The sequence below is a fragment of the Pseudophryne corroboree genome, chromosome 9 (assembly GCF_028390025.1).
Source record: "Pseudophryne corroboree isolate aPseCor3 chromosome 9, aPseCor3.hap2, whole genome shotgun sequence".
Lineage (NCBI taxonomy): Eukaryota > Metazoa > Chordata > Amphibia > Anura > Myobatrachidae > Pseudophryne > Pseudophryne corroboree.
The window spans coordinates 440,079,279-440,095,387 of record NC_086452.1 but is presented as its reverse complement, the minus strand read 5'-3'; the positions used below and the strand labels follow the sequence as shown (position 1 = coordinate 440,095,387).

The following is a 16,109-nucleotide window of genomic DNA, read 5'->3' as shown; positions in this document are numbered from 1 at the left end:
AGGGATCGAACACAGGCCCAGCCATGGAGTCCGGTCCCGGAGCCGCGCCGCCGACCCCCTTACAGATGCCGAAAAGTGAAGAGGTCCAGAAACCGGCGGCAGAAGACTTTTCAGTCTTCATAAGGTAGCGCACAGCACTGCAGCTGTGCGCCATTGTTGTCAGCACACTTCATAGCAGCGGTCACTGAGGGTGCAGGGCGCTGGGGGGGGGCGCCCTGGGCAGCAATGATAGTACCTTATTCTGGCTAAAAATACATCACATATAGCCCCTGGGGGCTATATGGATGTATTTAACCCCTGCCAGGTCTCAGAAAAACGGGAGAAGAAGCCCGCCGAAAAGGGGGCGGGGCCTATTCTCCTCAGCACACAGCGCCATTTTCCCTCACAGAAATGCTGGTGGGAAGGCTCCCAGGCTCTCCCCTGCACTGCACTACAGAAACAGGGTTAAAACAGAGAGGGGGGGCACTTATTTGGCGATATGACTATATATATTAAAATGCTATAAGGGAAAAACACTTATATAAAGGTTGTCCCTGTATAATTATAGCGTTTTTGGTGTGTGCTGGCAAACTCTCCCTCTGTCTCCCCAAAGGGCTAGTGGGGTCCTGTCCTCTATCAGAGCATTCCCTGTGTGTGTGCTGTGTGTCGGTACGTGTGTGTCGACATGTATGAGGACGATGTTGGTGAGGAGGCGGCGCAATTGCCTGTAATGGTGATGTCACTCTCTAGGGAGTCGACACCGGAATGGATGGCTTATTTAAGGAATTACGTGATAATGTCAACACGCTGCAAGGTCGGTTGACGACATGAGACGGCCGGCAAACCAATTTGTACCTGTCCAGGCGTCTCAAACACCGTCAGGGGCGTTAAAACGTCCTTTTACCTCAGTCGGTCGACACAGACACAGACACGGACACTAACTCCAGTGTCGACGGTGAAGAAACAAACGTATTTTCCTTTAGGGCCACACGTTACTTGTTAAGGGCAATGAAGGAGGTGTTACATATTTCTGATACTACAAGTACCACAAAAAAGGGTATTATGTGGAGTGTGAAAAAACTACCTGTAGTTTTTCCTGAATCAGATAAATTAAATGAAGTGTGTGATGATGCGTGGGTTTCCCCCGATAGAAAATTATTGGCGGTATACCCTTTCCCGCCAGAAGTTAGGGCGCGTTGGGAAACACCCCTTAGGGTGGATAAGGCGCTCACACGCTTATCAAAACAAGTGGCGGTACCGTCTCCAGATAGGGCCGCCCTCAAGGAGCCAGCTGATAGGAGGCTGGAAAATATCCTAAAAAGTATATACACACATACTGGTGTTATACTGCGACCAGCGATCGCCTCAGCCTGGATGTGCAGCGCTGGGGTGGCTTGGTCGGATTCCCTGACTGAAAATATTGATACCCTTGACAGGGACAGTATTTTATTGACTATAGAGCATTTAAAGGATGCATTTCTATATATGCGAGATGCACAGAGGGATATTTGCACTCTGGCATCAAGAGTAAGTGCGATGTCCATATCTGCCAGAAGTTGTTTATGGACACGACAGTGGTCAGGTGATGCAGATTCCAAACGGCACATGGAAGTATTGCCGTATAAAGGAGAAAAAGACAACGTCTTTTCAGCCTCAGTCCTTTCGTCCCCATAAGGGCAAGCGGGCAAAAGGCCAGTCATATCTGCCATGGGATAGAGGAAAGGGAAGAAGACTGCAGCAGGCAGCCCATTCCCAGAAACAGAAGCCCTCCACCGCTTCTGCCAAGTCCTCAGCATGACGCTGGGGCCGTACAAGCGGACTCGGGTGCGGTGGGGGGGGTCGTCTCAAGAGTTTCAGCACGCAGTGGGCTCACTCGCAAGTGGACCCCTGGATCCTACAAGTAGTATCCCAGGGGTACAGATTGGAAATTCGAGACGTCTCCCCCTCGCAGGTTCCTGAAGTCTGCTTTACCAACGTCTCCCTCCGACAGGGAGGCAGTAGTGGAAACAATTCACAAGCTGTATTCCCAGCAGGTGATAATCAAAGTACCCCTCCTACAACAAGGAAAGGGGTATTATTCCACACTATATTGTGGTACTGAAGCCAGACGGCTCGGTGAGACCTATTCTAAATCTGAAATAGTTGAACACTTACATACAAAGGTTCAAATCAAGATGGAGTCACTCAGAGCAGTGATAGCGAACCAGAAAGAAGGGGACTATATGGTGTCCCGGGACATCAGGGATGCTTACCTCCATGTCCCAATTTGCCCTTCTCACCAAGGGTACCTCAGGTTCGTGGTACAGAACTGTCACTATCAGTTTCAGACGCTGCCGGTTGGATTGTCCACGGCACCCCGGGTCCTTACCAGGGTAATGGCCGAAATGATGATTCTTCTTCAAAGAAAATGGACGATCTCCTGATAGGGGCAAGGTCCAGAGAACAGTTGGAGGTCGGAGTAGCACTATCTCAAGTAGTTCTACGACAGCACGGGTGGATTCTAAATATTCCAAAACCGCAGCTGTTTCCGACGACACGTCTGCTGTTCCTAGGGATGATTCTGGACACAGTCCAGAAAAAGGTGTTTCTCCCGGAGAAGAAAGCCAGGGAGTTATCCGAGCTAGTCAGGAACCTCCTAAAACCAGGAAAAGTGTCAGTGCATCATTGCACAAGGGTCCTGGGAAAAATGGTGGCTTCTTACGAAGCGATTCCATTCGGTAGATTTCACGCAAGAACTTTTCAGTGTGATCTGCTGGAAAAATGGTCCGGATCGCATCTTCAGATGCATCAGCGGATAACCCTGTCTCCAAGGACAAGGGTGTTTCTTCTGCGGTGGCTGCAGAGTGCTCATCTACTAAAGGGCCGCAGATTCGGCATTCAGGACTGGGTCCTGGTGACCACGGATGCCAGCCTGAGAGGCTGGGGAGCAGTCACACAGGGAAAAAATTTCCAGGGAGTGTGATCAAGTCTGGAGACTTCTCTCCACATAAATATACTGGAGCTAAGGGCAATTTACAATGTTCTAAGCTTAGCAAGACCTCTGCTTCAAGGTCAGCCGGTATTGATCCAGTGGGACAACATCACGGCAGTCGCCCACGTAAACAGACAGGGCGGCACAAGAAGCAGGAGGGCAATGGCAGAAACTGCAAGGATTCTTCGCTGGGCGAAAAATCATGTGATAGCACTGTCAGCAGTGTTCATTCCGGGAGTGGACAACTGGGAAGCAGACTTCCTCAGCAGGCACGACCTCCACCCGGGAGAGTGGGGACTTCATCGGGAAGTATTCCACATGATTGTGAACCGTTGGGAAAGACCAAAGGTGGACATGATGGCGTCCCGCCTGAACAAAAAACTGGACAGGTATTGCGCCAGGTCAAGAGACCCTCAAGCAATATCTGTGGACGTTCTGGTAACACCGTGGGTGTACCAGTCGGTGTATGTGTTCCCTCCTCTGCTTCTCATAACCAAGGTATTGAGAATTATAAGACGTAGAGGAGTAAGAACTATACTCGTGGCTCCGGATTGGCCAAGAAGGACGTGGCACCCGGAACTTCAAGAAATGCTCACAGAGGACTCATGGCCTCTGCCGCTAAGAAGGGACTTGCTTCAGCAAGTACCAGGTCTGTTCCAAGACTTACCGCGGCTGCGTTTGACGGCATGGCGGTGGAACGCCAGATCCTAAGGGAAAAAGGCATTCCGGAAGAGGTCATTCCTACCCTGGTCAAAGCCAGGAAGGAGGTGACCGCAAAACATTATCACCACATGTGGCGAAAATATGTTGCGTGGTGTGAGGCCAGGAAGGCCCCACGAAGAAATTTCAACTCGGTCGATTCCTGCATTTCCTGCAAACAGGAGTGTCTATGGGCCTCAAATTGGGGTCCATTAAGGTTCAAATTTCGGCCCTGTCAATTTTCTTCCAGAAAGAATTGGCTTCAGTTCCTGAAGTCCAGAAGTTTGTCAAGGGAGTATTGCATATACAACCCCCTTTTTGTGCCTCCAGTGGCACTGTGGGATCTCAACGTAGTTCTGGGATTCCTCAAATCACATTTTAAACCGCTCAAATCTGTGGATTTGAAATATCTCACATGAAAAGTGACCATGCTGTTGGCCCTGGCCTCGGCCAGGCGAGTGTCAGAATTGGCGGCTTTGTCTCACAAAAGCCATATCTGATTGTCCATTCGGACAGGGCAGAGCTGCGGACTCGTCCCCAGTTTCTTCCTAAGGTGGTGTCAGCGTTTCACCTGAACCAGCTTATTGTGGTACCTGCGGCTACTAGGGACTTGGAGGACTCCAAGTTGCTAGATGTTGTCAGGGCCCTGAAAATATAGGTTTCCAGGACGGCTGGAGTCAGGAAAACTGACTCGCTGTTATCCTGTATGCACCCAACAAACTGGGTGCTCTTGCTTCTAAGCAGACGATTGCTCGTTGGATTTGTAGCACATTTCAACTTGCACATTCTGTGGCAGGCCTGCCACAGCCTAAATCTGTCAAGGCCCATTCCACAAGGAAGGTGGGCTCATCCTGGGCGGCTGCCCGAGGGGTCTCGGCATTACAACTCTGCCGAGCAGCTACGTGGTCGGGGGAGAACACGTTTGTAAAATTCTACAAATTTGATACCCTGGCTAAAGAGGACCTGGAGTTCTCTCATTCGGTGCTGCAGAGTCATCCGCACTCTCCCGCCCGTTTGGGAGCTTTGGTATAATCCCCATGGTCCTGACGGAGTCCCCAGCATCCACTAGGACGTCAGAGAAAATAAGATTTTACTTACCGATAAATCTATTTCTCGTAGTCCGTAGTGGATGCTGGGCGCCCATCCCAAGTGTGGATTGTCTGCAATACTTGTACATAGTTATTGTTACAAAAATCGGGTTATTATTGTTGTGAGCCATCTTTTCAGAGGCTCCGCTGTTATCATGCTGTTAACTGGGTTCAGATCACAGGTTGTACAGTGTGATTGGTGTGGCTGGTATGAGTCTTACCCGGGATTCAAAATCCTTCCTTATTGTGTACGCTCGTCCGGGCACAGTATCCTAACTGAGGCTTGGAGGAGGGTCATAGGGGGAGGAGCCAGTGCACACCACCTGATCCTAAAGCTTTTACTTTTGTGCCCTGTCTCCTGCGGAGCCGCTAATCCCCATGGTCCTGACGGAGTCCCCAGCATCCACTACGGACTACGAGAAATAGATTTATCGGTAAGTAAAATCTTATTTTTTATTCTACTAGAAGCCTGGTTAGTAACATGGTGGAACTGGACCATCAATGAACTTGGGTGCTTAGTTCATTTCTATGGAAACTACACTACGATTAACCCTCCTGTCAATCATATTGGGTGGTCCTGAAACACCCTTGTACCCTCCTTTACTAAGAGGCCCTGTCCTTTTCATGGTATGTCCTCTCTAGTTGTTGGCCAAGTTCCTCTGTGGCTCTGTTGGCCAAACCCCTTAAGCTTGGGTCCCTACCGCTGCGTTCCCTGCTGGGCCCTTCGTAATGATATAACACCAAGAGGCAGGGGTCATGCAGAGAGCTACTGCCTGGGCAAGTTAATCTACTTTTAACCCTTAATACCCAGCCAGTTTTTAATTTCTCCACAGGCCTCTTTGACTGTGCATCTTGTCAGAACAGAACTCGTACACATCAAAATTATTATCATTAACATACAAAAAGAAAAGTCATTAATATAGAATATGCTGCAACAAGTCATTTATTCATGATTAAGGCCCAAGTAGATGCCCCGGCAGCTTCTCCCTTGCTGCCATACAACTCCCTGTTTCCTGAAGACGTTATAGGATGACGTTTTTCAGCGGCGGCTGGAGTGTCACGGCATTGCAATTTATTTATGTACAAAATAATCCTGTCCTGGGATACACACAGCAGATCTTCTGCTTCGGTTATAAAATACTTTTGGATACATTATTTTCTTATGTATGTATGTATGTATGAATATTCCATTATTTATTAAACTGTAGTTTAGACCTTCTGAGACTTACTGTAGGGGTTAGGAAACTAAAAGTCCTATAGTCACACATATGAATGGAGACACCCATGCCGTCGTTTATTAATAAAACATAGTGGACAGTCTAAAGGGATGACCACATTATTAGTGAGATATTCTATGTTTGGCGGCAGGGAAAGCCTTGTACCTACCAAGCATATGAGACTCAGACAAGTGGGAATACAGAAGTCTCTCCAGACCATCATTAAAAAAGATGATCGCCTTTCCCTTGGGAAACGGGGATATGGGCTCAGCAATGTGCATCTATTACTACAGTTTGGCTTTCGGAATACTTAACTATAAAATGAAATCCATATAATCTCCATGAATGTTCTACAGAGACGTCATATCAATGTCGCCATTTGTAAATGATAACTCTACTTGAGTTTGTATGAACGACAGGTCCATTTGGTGGGATCATGTTGAACCTCTCCTTGCCAATTCGTCAATCCTAATTATTCAATATATTTTAAGTCCTGGGCACGGTATTTTGAGGGAAGCAGCATTTAGTGAACATGGCCTTTGTGTAGTATTTAGGATATTACATTTCTGGGATTTGATGGCACAGAAAAGACAAATTCGTTCTAACAAGTCGAATATATATTTGCTTTTTCTCTGATTATTTGAAGCAGATCTGTAGTTCTATTCTCCAAGACTAGCAATTCCATTATCTTCATCCTCATTTCATCTTCATTCGCTTTGAACTTGCCGTCAAGACCTGGAACACAAAAGTATAGTGCAAACAGAAATGAATAAACCACATGTCTGCAGTGAGAAGCTGATTCTGTACAGTGAGAAGCTGCAATTCTTTCCAATAATTAGGTGACTTTGACTTGTCCTGGAATATTGAGGTGATAACTTGGATTAACTTAAAACTCTGGCCCAACTGTATTAAGCCTTAAAAAGTGATACAGTGGAGACGGATAAAGAGTGATAAAGTACCAGGCAATCAGCTCTTAACTGTCATTTTTCATACACAGCCTGTTACATGGCAGTTAGGAAGCTGATTGGCTGATACTTTATCACTCTTTAGCCGTCTCCACTCTATCAATTTTTAAAGCTTAATACATTTGGGCCCCATTTACTAAAGGGGTTCCCCAACCTCCTGGTGTAACACAGCGATTGAGTAGGGGGAGAGCGGGTAACCACTTAAGTCTTCCCTTCATGATGACACAACGCTTGGGAAGCTGGTACACTGTAAAACACATATGTCTCTCTATATCTCTTTCTCCAAATATAATATTAGTTCTACTACGTTAAGGAACAGTTATGGGTGTCATTTATAAAATCTGATAGGAAGAGGGAAATGATTTTCAGAACTGGTACAGAATTAATGGGAAGATCAAATTGGAGGAAAGACGTTTCAGAAAGATGCGGATGTGCAGAGATATAACTGTCTCTCGCTAAATGACGCATTTCACCCACTGTCTAGCTTTTCTTTAGCATCTGTTGCTTTCTTTAGCAAGTCCTGAGCTTCATCTTTTATCCTCTTCACTTTTTGCATGGCCGATTCCGATGAGCTGTCCACTCCCCCAACCTTATCCTTCAGCTCCTTATACTTCTTCTTAACTTCATCCATCTCCTGAAAGTTAGAATGAAGAGTGTAAGGATAGAAAGAGCAGAAGACGCATTTCGCCACTGTAAAAAGGTCAACACAACTGTTCCATATGCACCAGTCACCCGGTACTCATTATCCTATTAATATACAAGATTATGCCGAACCATATTGACAACAAAGTCTTTATGGTGTTTTATGTGAACCCATGAATCATTGATGCGGATATATTGTTCTTGTTTGAAGATCAATTCGGTTCCTAAACTCCAGTTTGATTCTGTACCTTATCTAGTCCATCAGTGGTTGCAACAGCCTGGTTCGCCTTTTTATTTGCGTCATTGGCCAACTGCCTGTTGGAATCAACTTTCTTCACCAAATCTTCCACTGCCTTGGACAAGTTTCCCAAACGATTCATGATGGACATCTCCTTCTGCTCAACAGCGGCCATTTTGTTCATGGACTGTAAATAAAACACATATCCTCATAATAGAACACAAACACCTCAGAACAGATTTCATTTCAATTAAAATCAAAGGGGTCTATTTACTAAGCATTGGATGGAGATTAAGTGGACGGAGATAAAGTACCAGGCAATGTCCTAAGTGCCATGTCTGTGGCTGTTTTTGAAAAATGACAGTTAGGAACTGATTGGCTGGTACTTTATCTCCGTCCACTTTATCTCCATCCAAGGCTTAGTAAACAGACCCCAAAGTCACTTATGGACTTATGTTACTGGTAGGGTTGGGTTTGTGTGACCAGCGGTCGGAAGACCACAGGTCACCACCCTGACGCTAGTATACTGGCTTTTAGATGGCCGGCGGGTGCCGCGCAGCGGGCTCGGTGGCTCGCTACAGGTTCTATTCCCACTCTATAGGTGTTGTGGAGGGGATCCGGTCTGAAGATCGACAGTATCTAGGTCGACAATGTTTAGGTCGACCACTATAGGTCGACAGTCACTAGGTCGACATGGATGGAAGGTCGACAGGGTTTCTAGGTCGACATGTGCTAGGTCGACAGGTCTAAAGGTCGACATGAGTTTTTCAAAAAATTTTGGAATTTTTTCATACTTAACGATCCACGTTGACTACGATCGGAACGGTAATCTGTGCCGAGCGAAGCGAAGGCACCATGCCCGAAGTGTCAAAGTCAGAAAAATATTTCTATGCACACTACCATATTTGCACCTCATACATGTTCGCGCTGCGCATGCGTACGCTCTCCCGTGCGTGCGCATACCCGCTGTAACGTGCACCCGCAGGCGCACGGTGTGCGCATTTACGGTAGAGTGTATGTGTTCGTAGCGTGCGACTCATTCGTTACATATTTTTAATATATAATGCATTTTGTAGATCATGGTCCCTTTGATAGATTCTGAAAGTTTAGTTAATGTAGTATGTTCCTGGACAAAGAGATCCCTCTTTATTTGTTGCAGGGGGTCAGACTTGAGTCATACAGTGATGTTTAGTATCCATCGGAAGAGTATTTAATTAGCAATATTCCGGTGTCGGTTTGGAGCGGATTAATCGCTCGTGCGAATAGTTATGGACATAAGAAGTTTATGTCCATTTACTATTATTTGCACTTACTTAGCCATGCGGCGGGAAACCTAGTATCCCACCCACCTGAACAGTTGGAAATCGTCACAGCCCACCTGTATGAATCAACCTATGACCTTTTGTTATGATGTGAAGACAAATTCCCGTGTCCAATGAACAATGAGATTGTAGGGACCATTGAATTGTATTGTGTGTGGAGCATAAATAGACAAGCCGATGGTATCCAGCTCACTCTCTCACTTCAACGGTTCTCATTGCTGATAATCGGGAGCTGGATATCTAGAGGCGCTTGCGATCGTTTCCCCTTGTGCGTAAGTCTTCTCCGCAATCATATTGTCTTGTTGTTATTGTGAGCCATATCTCTCTCTCTCTCTCTTCTCCTCTTTCTCTCGTATTTTCCTTTAAAACGTAACTGTATTGTATTGTATTTCCTGTGTAGTTATCTGGTTAGTTAGTCTATGTTATATTGTAGTGTATGACTTGTCTTGTATTATTCTTTTGCAAATAGAACATTCACATAAGGTGTTAGAACCTCAGCAGGGTGTCTGTGTCTCTCTAGCTGGTACAAAGGGTTTCTGAATTCTAAATCGCTCTAACAGCATTTACATTAACAAGGTTAAGCAGCGTTATATCGCTGCAGTATTTCAGCAGTAAGGTTTTACAATACAAACTCAATCATAGTGTGTTGCACAGTGTAAGCATAATCTGTGTTTAAAGTTTATAAAGGTTACTGTCTGTGTGTATGCTCACTGTGGGTATTCCGTACACCCAGCACAGCGTGTGTACTTTATTTGCGTACCACGTGCGAGGTCTTCATACGCAAATAGCGTAAGGAGTGCGTAGCATGTGCACATGGTTTAGCAGCCATTACGGCTACACGGTATTAATATATAGCTAATGTTAAAATGTAGTTATTTGACTCTATCAAGTGGGGGCAAGTCCGGTCCATCTCATATCCGCAGTCAGGCGAAGAAGGCGCAGACTTTTATCGATCAGCAAAGGGAGGAACAGGTAGTATCTTGGAGTGCTGATCAGATGAGAGTCTGCGTCTGATTCTTTTGGTCTGTAGGGATGCTGGTGGAATCCGAAGAAGGTAGGAACATTGAGCTATTGTCTTTGTAAATCTGGTTTTTATTTCGATTTGGTGCCAACTGCACACGCAGATTGGATGGTTTGTCTGTTTAAATAGGTTTAAAATTATTTTTAATCGCTCTGCATAGCGTGATAACTAAAAGGGGCTGGCATGATGATTTTTCTTTGTGACAAACCTCATGGATGGGGGAGGAGCAGCGGCCATTTTGGGAAGGTAAAAAAAAAATAATAATTTTTGAACGGCTGATTTTCAGTTGACTCAGGAAATAATCAGCCATCCACTGTCAAAAAGAAATCATCATTTAATGAGTTTTTTTTTTATGCATTTGTTTAATCCATATCATAGTCAATCATAAGTAGTTCAGATAGAGTTTAATAACAGTTAATAATAAATTAAATATTTGATTTAAGAAATACACAAGTAGTTTTTTTTTTTTTTTGGTAACTGTCTCTCTTCAAGAACCTGTTTTAACGCTGCTATTTGTAGGATGGCCATTGAAATGCAAATGACCTGTGGGACTGGTTTGTTGTTGTTTTTTTTCTCTCTCCCAGCAGTGAAAGAAATTGCACATTCATATGCAAAGTAGAAGCACTGAATAGGGTCTCATATATGTAATATCTATATGCGTGTGCTTACATCAATATATGTTATTAGATTAATTTAGAATTGCATGTTCATTTGTGTAATCTTCACATCTCACTTTCCTGGTTGCCATTTCATAATTGATAAACGTGCTAAGAGAGATTTGTCGCTATTTAAATAGTTAAAGTGTAAAAGTAATACATTAAGGGGTAAATTGTAAAACACGTGCACAGCTTGGCCTGAGAGACAAGGAGAAGTCAGTGTGGTGCGCGGTAGATGATCAAGGATCATCTACATTGATAAACGTGTTAGTTGTGTTACGGTGGATAAAAGACTGATATATACGTGTCTCAAACAAAAGGTGAGACTCGTGTACGCAAAGGCTGACGCACGCAGCGTAAATTACGCAACGGAGCGTCTGGGTACGCCCACGTAACTCAAGTCACACGATAGTGTTATTTCAACACGCGATAAATAGCGCAACGCGGTAAATAACGCAAGGCGATAAATAGCGCAAATCTATTTTGGTGTCCAAAATTTAGAATAACAGATCCTTCTCCTAATTGGTAACACATCTGGTTTAAAGAGAAATTTCTGCGCAGAAATAGAAATAGAAACAAAAGTGTACATGTGGTGAGTGAGTGTTTTTACATACATTTATACAATTTTGGGGATTGAACCAAAGAAATCATCGAGTTCTCGTGAAGGTACATACGTGTAAGTGACATGCACGGTGGCTAGGGAGGCATCCTTGGTTAAACATACAATTTGAGCATTAGAGTGTAGCAGACCAGGAGGTCATACTGTAGCAGACCAGGAGGTCAGACCAGGAGGTCATAACAGACCAGCAGGTCCAGGTACAGCAGACAAGGAAGTCCGCTATAGAGTCCATAGGCACAACACCAAAAAAGGGTTGGTGCAACACCCATATAGGCCATACAAGCTCTTGCTGAAGGAATTCGCAGCCGAAATTTTCGATTCCGTTGGTCGCTCCGTACATAAGATTAGTTGCTTATGTACTGAACGATTGTACCGCACGTAATTGTGTGCATTAGTAAACCTGACCGGTACCATTTGTGTACGAAGGGTCATAAACGCTATTTGTACATTCTGACGTGATTTGTGTAATTTTTTATTTTTCTAAAGGGAAGTTTGCTGGTCACTCAGGAATTATCCAACAACCTCACCTTTACTGGAAAGGGTTAATGCACTTCGGATCACACTCGCATTTTCCAGTAAACAAAGGTTAATAGGGGCCCTGGGTCGAGTACGCCAGCACTATATCAGTGTGTAGGCATATTGGTCGGCGTGGGCGAGTGAGTGAGGTGCTCGGTAAACTTCACCGTCAACCTATCGTGAATATCTTGGTTTTTTGTAAGGGTCCGTAACACCTGCAAATTATGGGGGCCAGTTGTTCAGGAAGGGGGCGATCAACCTCGGTTCGGGTTGATTCTATAAACCGACCAATCGGGTCGGCAAGGTACGTAATGTGTGAAAAATACGGAAGACACACAGAAGTTTTATGTGATGAATGGGAGAGAATGACGGTACATGATGGGGAGAAGTTCCCAAACATAGGCAGCTTTAGCCCAGAAGTGTTACTGAATCTAAGGAGGAGGATAGGTCTCATTGAACCAGCAAAGAGACGAATCAAACATTATGATTATTTGCAGTTATGGCAACAGGAAAGTGAATTGCAAAGAGAGTTAATTGACTTATCTGACTCTTATCTTGAGAGGAGAGACATGGCAATGGAGAGGATTATGGTTGCGGAGAAAAGCACAATGTTGAACAATAAAAACGCTCTTAGCAACTGTAGTATAGATGATAAGAATAAGTGTAATAAATGTAACAATGATAATTGTAATACTGTTAAATGTACAACTATTAACCTATGCAAGTTGCACCCCATGTCAAACTTCCCTCAGGAATACAAACAAGAAAGTGAGCCCAGAACAATGTCGGCACCTCTTCCAGAAGCCATCCTACAAGACATCCAGGTGGACGCGACCAAATCGGTAAAGGCAATAATCAAACCCCCTAACGGAGGGTCAGGTGAGGTCGTGTCCACAGGTACGTACAATGTTTTATATCACGCACAAACAGATGTACCCCATATTGTAAGACCAACACAAGATGATGTAGTTGAGTTTGATCCGGTCAGGGTGATCGCAGTCCCCAATGGGAAGACTGACGATCAGGGAATCATTCCCGTCAAGGACAGTGCAATGCGCTGTCTCTGGTCCCGGACCGAATTGAGATCAATTATGTCTGAATTTCCTGATCCTAGGAAAAATCTAGTAGCATGTCAAAGGTTTGTTAAAGAACTAGGAAACTCCACAGAACTCACCAACAAAGAGTGGCGAGCAGTGCTGATGGCATATTGGTCGGCGTGGGCGAGTGAGTGAGGTGCTCGGTAAACTTCACCGTCAACCTATCGTGAATATCTTGGTTTTTTGTAAGGGTCCGTAACACCTGCAAATTATGGGGGCCAGTTGTTCAGGAAGGGGGCGATCAACCTCGGTTCGGGTTGATTCTATAAACCGACCAATCGGGTCGGCAAGGTACGTAATGTGTGAAAAATACGGAAGACACACAGAAGTTTTATGTGATGAATGGGAGAGAATGACGGTACATGATGGGGAGAAGTTCCCAAACATAGGCAGCTTTAGCCCAGAAGTGTTACTGAATCTAAGGAGGAGGATAGGTCTCATTGAACCAGCAAAGAGACGAATCAAACATTATGATTATTTGCAGTTATGGCAACAGGAAAGTGAATTGCAAAGAGAGTTAATTGACTTATCTGACTCTTATCTTGAGAGGAGAGACATGGCAATGGAGAGGATTATGGTTGCGGAGAAAAGCACAATGTTGAACAATAAAAACGCTCTTAGCAACTGTAGTATAGATGATAAGAATAAGTGTAATAAATGTAACAATGATAATTGTAATACTGTTAAATGTACAACTATTAACCTATGCAAGTTGCACCCCATGTCAAACTTCCCTCAGGAATACAAACAAGAAAGTGAGCCCAGAACAATGTCGGCACCTCTTCCAGAAGCCATCCTACAAGACATCCAGGTGGACGCGACCAAATCGGTAAAGGCAATAATCAAACCCCCTAACGGAGGGTCAGGTGAGGTCGTGTCCACAGGTACGTACAATGTTTTATATCACGCACAAACAGATGTACCCCATATTGTAAGACCAACACAAGATGATGTAGTTGAGTTTGATCCGGTCAGGGTGATCGCAGTCCCCAATGGGAAGACTGACGATCAGGGAATCATTCCCGTCAAGGACAGTGCAATGCGCTGTCTCTGGTCCCGGACCGAATTGAGATCAATTATGTCTGAATTTCCTGATCCTAGGAAAAATCTAGTAGCATGTCAAAGGTTTGTTAAAGAACTAGGAAACTCCACAGAACTCACCAACAAAGAGTGGCGAGCAGTGCTGATGACATGTTTGCCCTCCAGTGTTGACCCTGAAAAATTCATTGCTGATTGTAAATTAGACATGGAGGCACCTTGTACGGAGGAACACAATCAGGAATGTATTAAGCAGATCAACCAACAGTTAGAAGTATATTTCCCAGCCATTGTCGAGTGGAACAAAATCTTCTCCATAAGACAAAACGAAGGGGAAAGTATTTCTAATTATTTCAATCGAGCACTACAAATGATGGCTAGAAACACTGGGATCACAGATATCAAGACAAATGCACAACATAAAGGAATAGCGGTTAAGGTATTAATGAATGGTTTAAAGGATGAATTAAGTACAAGGGTACAGACCACCAACCCAGACTGGAGAGATATCTCGGTGGCCGCATTAAGAGAGGCCGTCATTAATCATGATCAGAATATCACCAGATACAGAGAGTCACTAAGTGACAAGTTAATGGCAACAAGTATACAGGCCCTAACCACAAGACCACTCCAACAAAAGCCCCACACCACTGCGAAAAATTCAAATATGGAAGTCTGTTATAATTGCCTGAAGGAAGGCCATTATGCAAGAGATTGCAGGTCTAGAAGCACACACAAGGTATATACACCCCCTAGACAACAACATAACCATAATATCCAAGGAATCAGGGAAGTACAGGGAAAACGGTTGATGGTGATGAGCATCCAAGCGTTTGAGGAGGCATCAAATCAGCCAAGACCCCATTTCACTGACACTTGGAGGAAGCCCAGAGTTTGTTATCATTGTAGAAGAGAAGGGCATTATGCCAGCAACTGTAATAGCCCACATAAAGTCAGACCCCCTAGACATGAAAATGAGCATGAATAAGACACACCAAATTACAATCAGGGATCACATAGGAAGAATTTTGAGCCACACCCATGATATGTAGTCAGGAAAGGTGATCATTAGGACTGATGGTAAGCCTGAGGTAACGGTTAATAAATTGGGAGGTCATTCACTGAAGAGACAGGAATGACAAGGTGAAACGTTGTAAATGTATTTGTGAAAATGTTTTTTTTCTCACTCTCTCCCCTTCTCTGACGATTATTAGTAAGGACTCAAACGTTGCATATCCGCTTGGTCTTTGCAGAAGTCTACCAAACTCCAGCATGACCTATCCACATCAAGGTATCCTGGCCAGATACAGAGAGTGGAGTAATGGGGGTGCTGGTGGGGAGGGACTGCGCAAGGAAACCATTGGACATGTAGATATGACAGCCTGACGATCTGGCAATGTTTTAAAATGTTTGAAAAATGTTTTTTTTCTCTTTTCCTATTGTTGGTTATTGTTGATTTAAGTAATATACACATGCATATGAATTGTTCTCTCTCTCTCTTTTGTTTTTTTTTTGTTTCCTCTCTCTTCTCACTCATGTTTTCATGGTTTAAAGATGGTATGTCACACATCAGTTAGACAAATGGTAATGCAAGATTTTTGCTCCTTACAGAAAGATCGCTGATTTGGAAGGAATATCGCATCACCGGAATGTCCGTTTGGAAGACTGAGAGACAGCACCTTTGAGATGACAGCAGAACGAGAAGAACAACAAGACTAGAGAACTTATTATCGTAACAAGTTTCTCTCCCCCTCAAACTGTATTTTCTGTACCCCATTACAAATTTCTTCTTTTCTCCTCCCGTAAGATGGACTTGCCCCAAGAGACTGTGATATGGATTTTCCTGTTGACCATGATGTTGACCAGAGCAGTCTGTTTCGGTGAGAGTACCAGTGAGGTTGAGAAAGGATCCAGAAAGGTTCTGATGATAAAGATGGAGGCGTAGTTTTCCAAGAACAACTTAATCAACAAGTAAAGGCGAGTATCAGAAAACGATCCGATAGCATTGACAATAGAAGGAATTGTGAAGGATTGTTAGCTG

The 16,109-nt window shown here is 44.3% G+C and overlaps 1 protein-coding gene across 2 annotated transcripts in view; it reads right to left on the bottom strand.

Moving 5' to 3' along the window:
* Positions 1–5,662: 5,662 nt before the first annotated feature.
* The window catches only part of LOC134958466 (laminin subunit beta-1-like), a 195,008-nt gene continuing 184,561 nt past the window's right edge, over positions 5,663–16,109 (bottom strand). For both annotated transcript variants that reach the window (XM_063941097.1, XM_063941098.1), the window contains exons 33-35: positions 7,810–7,986; positions 7,397–7,553; positions 5,663–6,689 (exon numbers count right to left, since the gene is read on the bottom strand). In XM_063941097.1, coding sequence (XP_063797167.1) covers positions 6,556–6,689; positions 7,397–7,553; positions 7,810–7,986 — 468 coding nt within the window. In that variant the 3' untranslated portion in view covers positions 5,663–6,555. The remainder of the gene's footprint in view (positions 6,690–7,396; positions 7,554–7,809; positions 7,987–16,109) is intronic.